This window comes from Neoarius graeffei, chromosome 7, assembly GCF_027579695.1.
Source record: "Neoarius graeffei isolate fNeoGra1 chromosome 7, fNeoGra1.pri, whole genome shotgun sequence".
NCBI lineage: Eukaryota > Metazoa > Chordata > Actinopteri > Siluriformes > Ariidae > Neoarius > Neoarius graeffei.
In genome coordinates, this window is record NC_083575.1 from 62,256,793 (window position 1) to 62,269,107 (window position 12,315).

At 42.7% G+C, this 12,315-nt stretch overlaps 1 protein-coding gene across 1 annotated transcript in view; it reads right to left on the bottom strand.

Moving 5' to 3' along the window:
* Positions 1-406: 406 nt before the first annotated feature.
* LOC132888723 (serine/threonine-protein kinase 32C-like) overlaps positions 407-12,315 on the bottom strand; it is a 212,250-nt gene continuing 200,341 nt past the window's right edge. The window contains exons 8-11 of the mRNA XM_060924807.1: positions 10,891-11,016; positions 10,513-10,641; positions 4,472-4,539; positions 407-776 (exon numbers count right to left, since the gene is read on the bottom strand). Of these exons, the coding sequence (XP_060780790.1) occupies positions 578-776; positions 4,472-4,539; positions 10,513-10,641; positions 10,891-11,016 (522 nt within the window). The 3' untranslated portion in view covers positions 407-577. The remainder of the gene's footprint in view (positions 777-4,471; positions 4,540-10,512; positions 10,642-10,890; positions 11,017-12,315) is intronic.

A 12,315-nucleotide genomic window follows, 5' to 3' on the forward strand; every position in this document is an offset into this window, starting at 1 on the left:
TGTGCTGGATGAAAGAGGTATGCGTGGGTTGGCACTGGGTCATCACTCACTTGCTATCTGGGAATTATATCTATAGAAATGAACTGAATGCTTAATGACTAGTAAATAGCAGCCCACTTTCAGAGGGAGCAGCTGAAAGAGCAAACATAGCAAATCTAAAGTTCAGAGTGTTTTCACCTATTCATAATTAACACACAAACAGCATTCTCATTTCGCCGCCCTTGTCATGTTAACATTCTTACGATAGAGTCCTATTGCTCCGTGTACCATCATGCGTTCTCGGTGCGGCTTGTTAGTTCTAAAACGTCTACTTTACATCATGCTGTACAGATAATGTTGCATAGAAGATTGAGCTTACTCTAGAGGCCATGTAGAGAACGAGAAAATGGAGGCCGTATCGTTGCTCGTTTAGGCAGAGCCCAAACCGTGCTGAGATGAAGGTAACTGGGATGGAGAAGAGAGATGTTTTGGAGCCCTAATGGATCGCACTTTTTGTGCTGGGCGCAGTTAGGGCTTTATAGGCATGGTGAGCGCAGTGACACCTAAGAGACCAGCAGGAGGTGCTGTGCCTGCGGATCTATGAACTGCCCGGAGATGAGCACACTGAGCCGCACATGCTCAGTTTGGAGGCCTCGGGTTCGGGCTCGGTTTCTTCATCCTCTGTCCCGCCCTCTGCCTCTTCTGCTTCTCGGTCAGGGTCGCCTTCTCCTTCCGTCTCTCCCTCTGCTCCTTCGCCTTCTCCCACCATGCAGCCTTCCTCCTGTCTCCTCTTCAACCTGATACATTAAAACACAGAAGAATGGGTACAGTTCCCATATATATGAGTGAACATTACTGTATAGTGTGATGTGCACAAACTCTGGTACATAGGCATTAACACGTTAATACATTTGGTGATTCTATCGTGATGTCACAGAGACATTAAATGCAATGGATAAGGATCCATAAATAATGGGGCACTGCAATACAATAAGTACAATATGCATCCTCTATTAAATTATAAACCAGGTAATAATTTAGAGCAGACACAGTGTCTGTGCTTTGTAGCATACAGATTCTCATGCCAAAAAATAAGAGCCCTATGCCCACAGCCAACACCAAGGACAAGGCTGTAATCTATAATTGAAAGTGTATTTATCAAGAGAAATACGGTAGGTTCTAAGCTATATATTTCGTTTTTGCTGTGGCGAGGGGTACAAACAGTGTACAGTGTCTTGCAAAAGTATTCATCCCCCTTGGTGTTTGTCCTGTTTTGTTGCATTACAAGCAGGAATTAAAATGGATTTTTGGAGGGTTAGCACCATTTGATTTACACAATATGCCTACAACTTTAAAGGTGAATTTTTTTTAAAATTATTATTATTATTGTGACACAAGCAATAATTAAGATGAAAAAACAGAAATGTGGCATGTGCATACAGTGGTGCTTGAAAGTTTGTGAACCCTTTAGAATTTTCTATATTTCTGCATAAATATGACCTAAAACATCATCAGATTTTCACACAAGTCCTAAAAGTACATAAAGAAAACCCAGTTAAACAAATGAAACAAAAATATTATACTTGGTCATTTATTTATTGAGGAAAATGATCCAATATTACATATCTGTGAGTGGCAAAAGTATGTGAACCTTTGCTTTCAGTATCTGGTGTGACCCCCTTGTGCAGTAATAACTGCAACGAAACGTTTGCGGTAACTGTTGATCAGTCCTGCACACCGGCTTGGAGGAATTTTAGCCCATTCCTCCGTACAGAACAGCTTCAACTCTGGGATGTTGGTGGGTTTCCTCACATGAACTGCTCGCTTCAGGTCCTTCCACAACATTTCGATTGGATTAAGGTCAGGACTTTGATTTGGCCATTCCAAAACATTAACTTTATTCTTCTTTAACCATTCTTTGGTAGAACGACTTGTGTGCTTAGGGTCGTTGTCTTGCTTCATGACCCACCTTCTCTTGAGATTCAGTTCATGGACAGATGTCCTGACATTTTCCTTTAGAATTCACTGGTATAATTCAGAATTCATCGTTCCATCAATGATGGCAAGCTGTCCTGGCCCAGATGCAGCAAAACAGGCCCAAACCATGATACTACCACCACCATGTTTCACAGATGGGATAAGGTTCTTATGCTGGAATGCAGTGTTTTCCTTTCTCCAAACATAACGCTTCTCATTTAAACCAAAATGTTCTATTTTGGTCTCATCCGTCCACAAAACATTTTTCCAATAGCCTTCTGGCTTGTCCATGTGATCTTTAGCAAACTGCAGACGAGCAACAATGTTCTTTTTGGAGAGCAGTGGCTTTCTCCTTGCAACCCTGCCATGCACACCATTGTTGTTCAGTGTTCTCCTGATAGTGGACTCATGAACATTAATATTAGCCAATGTGAGAGAGGCCTTTGGTTGCTGAGAAGTTACCCTGGGGTCCTTTGTGACCTCGCCGACTATTACACACCTTGCTCTTGGAGTGATCTTTGTTGGTCGACCACTCCTGGGGAGGGTAACAATGGTCTTGAATTTCTTCCATTTGTACACAATCTGTCTGACTGTGGATTGGTGGAGTCCAAACTCTTTACAGATGGTTTTATAACCTTTTCCAGCCTGATGAGCATCAACAACGCTTTTTCTGAGGTCCTCAGAAATCTCCTTTTTTCATGTCGTGATACACTTCCACAAACATGTGTTGTGAAGATCAGACTTTGATAGATCCCTGTTCTTTAAATAAAACAGGGTGCCCACTCACACCTGATTGTCATCCCATTGATTGAAAACACCTGACTCTAATTTCACCTTCAAATTAACTGCTAATCCTCGAGGTTCACATACTTTTGCCACTCACAGATATGTAATATTGGATCATTTTCCTCAATAAATAAATAACCACGTATAATATTTTTGTCTCATTTATTTAACTGGGTTCTCTTTATCTACTTTTAGGACTTGTGTGAAAATCTGATGATGTGTTAGGTCATATTTATGTAGAAATATAGAAAATTCTAAAGGGTTCACAAACTTTCAAGCACCATTGTAGGTATTCACCCTTTCGTATGAAACCCCTAAATAAGAGCTGATCCAACCAATTCACTTCATAAGTCACATAATTAGTTGATTCAGATCCACCTGTGTGCAATCAAAGTGTCACATGATCTGTCACATGATGTCTGTATAAATCACCCTGTTCTGGAAGGACCCTGACTCTGCAACACTACTAAGCAAGCAACATGAAAACCAAGGAGCCTCCAAACAGGTCAGAGACAAAGTTGTGGAGAAGTATGGATCAGGGTTGGGTTATAAAAAATATCCCAAACTTTCAATATCCCACAGAGCACCATTAAATCCATTACAGCAAAATGGAAAGAATATGGCACCACTACAAACCTGACAAGAGAAGGCCGCCCACCAAAACCCACAGACCGGGCAAGGAGGGCATTAATCAGAGATGCACTAAAGACACCAAAGATAACACTGAAGGAGCTGCAAAGATCCACAGCAGAGATGGGAATATCTGTCCATAGGGCCACTTTAAGCCGTACACTGCACAGAGCGGGGCTTTATGGAAGAGTGGCCAGGAAGAAGTCATTGCTTAAAGAAAAAAAAAAGAAAACATGTTTGGAGTTTGCCAAACAGCATGTGGCAGACTCCCCAAACACATGGAAGAAGATTCTCTGGTCAGATGAGACTAAAATTGATCTTTTTAAAATTGAACAACGCAGCCCATCTAAATTGAAGGAGTTGGAGCAGTGTTGCCTTGAGGAATGGGCAAAAATCCCAGTGGCTAGATGTGCTAAGCTAATAGAGACATACCCCAAGAGACTTGCAGCTGGAATTGCAGCAAAAGGTGGCTCTACAAAGTATTGACTTGGGGGGGAGGATACCTATGCACACTCCAGATTTCTGTTTTTTCATCTTAATTATTGTTTGTGTCACAATTTAAAACAACAACAACAACAACAACAACAATTTTCACCTTTAAAGTGGAAGGCATGTTGTGTAAATCAAATGGTGCTAACCCTCCAAAAATCCATTTTAATTCCAGCCTGTAATGCGGCAAAACAGGACAAACACCAAGGGGGATGAATACTTTTGCAAGACACTGTACCTTTAATGTGTATCTTTCAATTGTAAATGTGCATATAGTATACCTTAAAGACCAATGTTGTACCTTTTTAATGAGCTTATAAAAGTATACTACATGCACATTCCCAAGTAAGCACCCATACTAATGGTATAAAAATGTACTCTTGAGGGTACCGATCCAGGAACAAGGAATGACACAATTCAGTACCTTTTTTTTTCTGAGAATGTGCTTTTGTTGAAACCGACAAAATCAGAGCAAAAACGTAACGGAGCAAATTATACCTCTGGAGAAAAGAGATGCTCAGTGATGAGGAAGCTTAATGAGTGCATCACACAATCTTGTTTCTTAACACAGTATCAGCAGTCTTGAAAAGTATTCAAAATTCAGTCTCACTTTTCTCGGTTGAAGATCACAAACTCTTGTTGCACGACTTCAAGGCACTCCTGTAGATAGTCGTTCTCCTGCAGAAAGCACAAGTGGTCACAGGTCAGACTCACAGACCAAACCAGCAGTGTGCACAAAACCAATCAGAACATTCCAGACTACAGCTGCTCCTCGCCTCTTTCTCTCTTCACAATGCTTTAGTGGAAACCAGACTTCTTATTGTATTTAGCTTGTTTTTTAACTTGACATGAGGTAAAAATAGTGTCTCATATATCTGAAAGTGCCAGAGGGATAACAACAGTACTAAAAGCTTCATAATTTATCCATAATTTAATATTCCAGGTAATAATGGAGGATCATCTACTCCAGAGGCCGAGGAAGCCTGGCTAGTGAACCTATCTGTTCTCTTACATTAGCTTGCAGATCAGGAAGAACAGCGATACTGGCTACATTTAATAAAATGGAGGTCTCCTTACTTGATGAGAGACAGTAATATCATTTTTAAGATATGCAACAGTATGAATGAAAACATGGACGTTCAGAATGACGAATCAGCTCACAAGCAAGGAATTTTGGTCATTTTTCCCCCTTCCATTTTCTCCCCAATTTGAATTCCTACCCAGTAACCAGCTCTACCTGTCATACTGTATGACAGTTACTATCCAGAGAGGGTCAGGGTTAACATGTACGTCCTCCAAGACACCTCAAGTCAGCTAAAGGCATCTTTTCCTACTGCTACACATTCTGTGTCACAGGGAAGCATGACACACTTTGAGGAAAGCGCTATCTACCGTACATTCTCAGAAAATAGAGTACATTATTGTACATTTAGGGGTACAATGGCTTGTCACTGGGGCAGGACCCTCTAAGGTACTTATTTGTACCCTTGATATACTGCTTGGGAACATATATGTACCTTTTCGGCCCTAAAAAGGTACATACAGGTAACCCAAGGCCAATGAGTCTTAGGGGGTACATTAGTGTAGACCAGTGTTGTAGTCGAGCCACTAAACCTCGAGTCCGAGTCCAGTCTCAAGTCCCCAGTGTTCAAGTCCAAGTCATTTAAAAACATTTTGAGTCTGAGTCGAATCCGAGAACAAGACTCCAACCGCACCATTTGACGGGGGCTGTTTTAGTGCCATTAACATTAGTTTGTTCCTGAACATGACGTATGAACAGGTGAATGTGCTTCTCTATCAGGGAGCATGAAGTATTCTATCAGAGATGGTTGGGAGATGGATGCAAGTGCAGAAGGTGTGTTTATTAATACAAGTGAAGACAGGTCAACAATCCAGAACGGCAGGCAAAATTGTAAAACAGTGAAACAGGTAATAGGTCGAGCGAGGCACAAACAGGCTATCATAGACTCAGCAGAATTAAAGACGAGAAACAGGAAATCAGGGATTAGGAAACCAAACAAGGAAATACCTAACCTACCTTACCTCACCTCTTCGCACTAAGTTGCGCATAAGGCCTCCATACTCTTCCTCCAATTAACCTTGTCCTTTGCAAGGACCCTGACCTCCTCCCATGACCTCCAGCCTGCTTCCTCCCTCTCCTTCTCTACAGTTCTGCGCCATGTTGTTTTTGGCCTACCAACCTTTCTCCTTCCTTCTGTTTTCCACATCAGTGCGGTAGAGCTGAAGATCTTTGCCCGAACCCGACCGTACCCGATGGGTTCGGTCGGGTTCGGGCTTAATTTCTGTCATTTTACTCGGGCTCGGGCCGGGCTTGGGTTTGTGCGGTAAATGAGCGGTCAGGTGATGCGTTTCAATTAGCGCCAGAAACATGCAAAAATGGATGCCAAGGAGGTGAAACGGAGGTTGGCCTCTGGTGATTACGTTTTGGTTGCACCGTCAGCAAAAGTAAAGTCTGAGGTGTGGAAAAGTTTTGACCATGTCCATGATGAGAATGATGAGCCAGTGGGTTATGTGAAATGCAAAAGATGCGACGTTCTGTTTAAGTATGATAGCAAAACAACAGGGAATTCATCGCTGATAAGACATGTTGATCGAAGCTGTTCAACACCTGCCAGTGATCAACCTACAGTACAGTCAAATCATTTGTTACAGCATTTAAACCCATCCCTGCCACGGTGAAACATTCGGTGACGGAGAAGTGTGTCAGCTTTTGCTGTAAAGACATTACGCCTTTTAATGTCGTAAATGGTGAGGGGTTTGAAGAGCTGGTGCAAGAACTAATTAATTTTGGGGCTGCATATGGGAGGGTTCCCGTAAAGTCTGTTATTCCCCGCAATGTGACAATTGCGAAGATGTGCACTAACATGGCAGAAGAAAAGAGAGAAGCTTTAGTGCAGAAACTTAAGAATTTGTTGAAGGATGGCACAGTCGCAATGACCACAGACATGTGGACAGAGGATTATCAGAAAATTAGTTATTTGAAAATCACATGCCATTTCATAAGTGAGGATATGGACCTGGTGAATAAAACCCTGACAACTGCAACGTTCCCTTTGGAAGAGGCAAAGGCGGGAGAAAATATCAGATGGGAGATATTGAAATTACTGGTGACAAAGTTTGGCCTTGACGCTTCCTCTCTCAGCAAAATTGTATGGGTGACCGATGAGGGGCAAACATTAAATTAGCTCTGCAGCCATACCAGAGATTGGACTGCATTGACCATGTCATTAACACGGTACTGCGGCATGAACTCGACATTGCCAAGTTATCCAAAGCCGATGGTGCTCCGGACATAGGGGATACCATTTCTGCTGCTAAATCATTAGTGAGGTACGTTAAACAGTCTGGGTTGGCTGTGCAACTGTCAACAACATTGCTGCAAATGGGAGACACTCGGTTCAGTACAGTGTACCTCACACTGACCTCTATACAGGCCATATATCATGAGCTCCATGAAAAGCTGGAGGCAGGAGGGGAGAGCGCACGTATTGAAAAAATAGCACCGGACACACTGGGCTTTTTGATTAACTTTCTGAGGCCGTTCTATGATGCACAGCGGGAACTTGAGGGAGACAACTATCCAACACTTAGTCGTGTGTGTCTCTGGTGTGAGAAACTGAAACGCCACTGTCAACCCAATGCCCTGGACTCCCCTCAGCAAGCTGTCGTGCGTAAACGGCATGAAGACTGGCTCGCGCGTAAAGTGATAATGCAGGACCTCCGCAAGATCGCAACATTTCTCTGGCCAAAGTTTAACCAACTTAGAATGTTGTCACACTCAGACAGGAATGCCGTACATGCCCATGCCCGCACTCTTCTGCAAGCCATGGCTGCAGGCGCACAAGATGTGGAGCCAGAGCTCTTCGCAGTTGAAACCACTCCTCCGGGAAAAAGAGCAAATTTTGCGGAGTGGGAAAATGTACAGCAAGCTGACTGGGAAGATGACGAGGTCACTCGCTACATTGAAACGGCTGTCATGGAAAATGAAATGGATGTTCTTGGCTGGTGGAAGATAAACAAACCATCCTACCCAAAACTTGCAAAATTAGTCAGATCAGTACTATGCATTCCGGCCAGCAGCAGCAGCAGCAGTGAAAGGGTGTTCAGTGCTGCTGGACGCACCATCAGTGAGCGCAGAACCGCGCTGAAGCCATCTACAGTGGATTCAATCATTTTCCTTCACAAAAACATGTAGCCTAATCTTGGTGAGTAAAGGTTTTTCAAATTGTAAATAAACATTAATTGAGTCTTAAACGCACAATGTAGACAGAACATATAGGCTAATGTAGGTATTATTCTTTTATTAAATTTCAGCTGCTGTTCATCGTCGCGTTGAGGCCGGATTGTGGAGAGACGTGGGGAAACAAAGCCTGTTGCTGCTGCTGGCCAGGATGCATAGTACTGATCTGGCTAATTTTGCAAGTTTTGGGTAGGATGGTTTGTTTATCTTCCACCAGCCAAGAACATCCATTTCATTTTCCATGACAGCCGTTTCAATGTAGCGAGTGGCCTCGTCATCTTCCCAGTCAGCTTGCTGTACATTTTCCCACTCCGCAAAATTCGCTCTTTTTGCCTTTATCTTAATTTTGTTATTGCCAAATACACATCTTAATTTAGAATTTATTTTAATTAAATTTGTTAAGAAAAACACATTTTTACTGGTGCATTGGCCTATTCACATTCGTGATGATTGTGGAGAGAGGCGACCGCAAGCAAGCCCAGTTTTCGTTCGTCTTGGGCCTAATCTCAATTTTATGTAACTTTTCATGTCAGGCCTATTTCGTTAGTTCTAAATAGGCCTACCTATGTTAGTTTAGAATTCTCTTTTTTTTTTTGTCGCTAATCATTTTTTTAGGCCTTAATAGGCTTTGGCCTATTTATAGACTATGCGTAGGCCTGAGATATTACGATGTTAAAAGGGGACATTTTATTTATTTTTTCCAAGTTCCAAGTGGCCTATAACCTACTGTACATCAGTCATGAATAAATGATGTTAAAAAAATGTATAAATGACTCATTCTTGACAAAAGGCAAAAGAGCTGTATGCCTGCGCACATTTGGATAGCCTAATGTCGGGCTGTAAATGGGTTCGGGCTTTTAAAATGGTGCACTTGTCGGGCTCGGGTCGAATTCTGTCGGGCTCGGGCCGGGTCGGGCTTGACTTTTCAGGCCCGATTACAGCTCTACAGTGCGGTGACACAGTGATTTTGCCTAGGCATCCACAACACATGACCTAGCCGTCTCCACTGTCTCCTCTTAACAAAAAACATACTGTATCTTTGTCTGGAGGTACCTGACTAGCCTCTTTCTTCTGCCCATAACTCACTTGAAAAGTCTGTCTGGTTTCAGTAATGATGTGTTTGGGTTTTTTTTACAGGAATGGGTCATTAGCCCATTGCCCAACCCCCAACCTGGAGGGACAGGTACTGCAATTTGTCTGGCTTTTCACCTGGAACCTGCCCAGCAAGGTTGAACCTACCAGGGACCGAGGTCTCAGCTGATATAGCTACCAGGATTATAAAAGCGCACAAACCTCCCTACCACTTTAAGGCACATCACTTAGGGAGGAAAACAAGGAAATAAGACTCGGTAATGTGTCAGCAACGCAACTCAATACTTCACAAAGTAAGTGCATTTTCACAGTTATTATCTAGGCACGCTGATTGCGCCTTAATCCTGTGCAGGTGCGAGTCTTTACGGTGCGCACGTGAGAGTCCGCTTGGCGTGTGTGCTGTCCGGAGCGCCCGAGTCTATCTGATGTATGCGCCAAGGCACTCAGGTGTGACACTCTTGCATGAAATTAGTACAAAAATTAATGTCGATATAAATATATTATGCCAGTTTATTACGGCATGTTACAAAAAATAAAGAAAAAAAATCAGAGTCTTCATCTCCAATTTACGAGTCCTAATGCAGTTAATGCACGAGTTCGAGTCCAAATCCGAGTCATCAGTGCTCAAGTCCAAGTCGAGTCACGAGTCCTTAAAATTAGGGCACGAGTCAGACTCTAGTACTACAAGCCTGGTGTAGACTGTCCCTTAGGGGACAGAAATGGACTCCTAAGGTACCCCTATTTCTGACCGTGTACCCTCCTCTGCGTACATGAGCTCAAGGACACCCATGATTGGTTGGGGTTGCCGAGATTGACAGGGGTCAGGGAGCATGTAACTCCTCCCACCCAGAGAACCTGCTTTGGCTCCCAGCCACTGATGGCTGTGGCAATGATGGGATTCAAACTCACAATCTCCTGATGATTTAACATTTTTTGAAGCCATACATTTCTATTAAAATTTTTAATGGAGAAAAAAAAGAACATGTCCTTGAGACATTTAATTTATGTTAACCATGGAGCTCAGAAAGCGAGAGCCATGTTTGCATGTGTAGTAAATTTGATAGTGCTGTGAATTTATTCACGTTTGTTTCATATGAATATATTCATATTAATATCCACATTAACATTTAGCTTCATATTCAAATTCACATTCTGGAATGGCAGAGAGGGTTAGCAGGTTTTTTTTTTCTTTCCCAAAAGCAAATCTACACACATTTCAATTCAGCTTTTAATGGAGACAGATGAGTTGAGATGTAAAGCTTCGAAATGCAGCCAGGTCAGAGGTCATGATAACTCACAGATTGGGAATCCTTGCTGTTGTCTCTTGATCTGTTCTTGGCCAGACGCTTTTTCTTCTTATGTAGCGGACGAGATTCTAAAATCATCTCTTCCAGCTCAAAGGTAGGATCACAATGCAGACGCCCTTTCTGTGTTCACCCACATACACAACAGACAAACCAGACAGCGATAAAGAATAATAAAAGCAATCCATTCCTCTCAACATTCATTTTTCATCCATGAAGCATTATGGTTTAGTCATCTTATTGAGTTTGTGTACCAATCTGTGTAGGTAGAACATGTTTTTTTTTTGGCCTGTGTTTGTGTTTATGTCTGGCTTCTGTGTGAGCTGTGTATTGTGTGGATGAAATGTGCGGATATGTTTAATCGGCTCCTACATTGGGAACAAATCCAGCCTCCATCTTCTTCTCATAGACGGCATCCCAGTTCACGTCTGAGAGGTAGGGGGCTGTTTGCATGTGGGCAAGGCTGCAGAATCGATGTTCTGGATTTACTGTCAGGAGCTGAAAAATAAACACATCAAGCTCTATTCTTTCCAATCTTCTATTTTTTTTCCTGCCTACACAAACACATTGACACATAGAGTTCATATATTGCCTGTCAAAAGTTTTGATTCAACTTCCAGCACTTCATTTTATTGGAAACAATTTAGATCTAATGGAGAAAATGGTACAATTTAATCCCTCTGGTTAGCACAAACTAACACTGTCTGAGTTTCTTAACTGAAGGCTTAACTCTATTATGGTTGGGTTAGGGTTAGTGGTGAATAACTCATCCCAGAGAGGGGGAGTCTTTCACGAGTAAAGACAGTAAAAATAGGGAGGGGTTCACCACGATGTTGATAGACTGCATGGGCAAATAGGACAATATTTCACTTTCAAAACTACAGCAATTGTTCTCCTCAGTTCCCAAATGTTTACAGAGTGTTGTTAAAAGTAGAGGTAAACATGCACCTGTTCCAAATTTTTTTGAAATGATTTTCTGGCATCAAGTTTAAAGTGAGCATATATTTTTCAAACAAATAAAATTTTTCAATTTCAGCATATGTTGATATGTTGTCTTTCTACTATTTTCAATTAAATATGATGTTCATCCTTCAGGGTCAAAGTTGACCATGACTTCAATTTGGTGGACGATGGTTGTGGGTCCGGAGGTGACTGATGAGGCCAATCCGGGTTTTGAAGGTACGCCCACATGTCAGGCATGCCTGGGTAGGTGCTGTAGTGGGGGTGGCGATAGTTCGAGCCTTCCGCACAGCTCATTTCTTCTGGGCCTTTGCGATGTGTTTCATCTCTGTTGCACTTGCACCACTGGTGAGCTTTGCTTGCCATGCTGGACGATCCTGAGCAAGCAACTCCCAGGAGTTGAGCTCGATTTCTAGAGTTTTTAGGGACACTTTGAGATTGTCCTTGAAGCATTTCTTCTGCCCCCCAGATGAGCGCTTGCCTAGGCACAGCTCCCTATACAACAACTGTTTGGGCAGTCGACTGTCTGGCGTCCTGACAACATGACTGGTCCATCTGGCTTGAGCTTTCTGCAGAAGAGTGTTAACGTTGGGAAGTCCAGTCCATTTTAGGACCTCTGCGTCCGGGATTTTGTCCCGCCACTTGATATGAAAGAGTTTGCGGAGGCAGGTCAAGTGGAAGTGATTGAGTTGCTTAGCGTATCTGCTGTAGACAGTCCAGGTCTCACAGGCGTAAAATAGGGTGGTAAGTATCACAGCATGGTCGACCTTCAGCTTAGTGGTAAGGCTGAGCCCTCTCTGCTCCTAGACATCCTCATGAAGTCTTTCGAAAATGGTG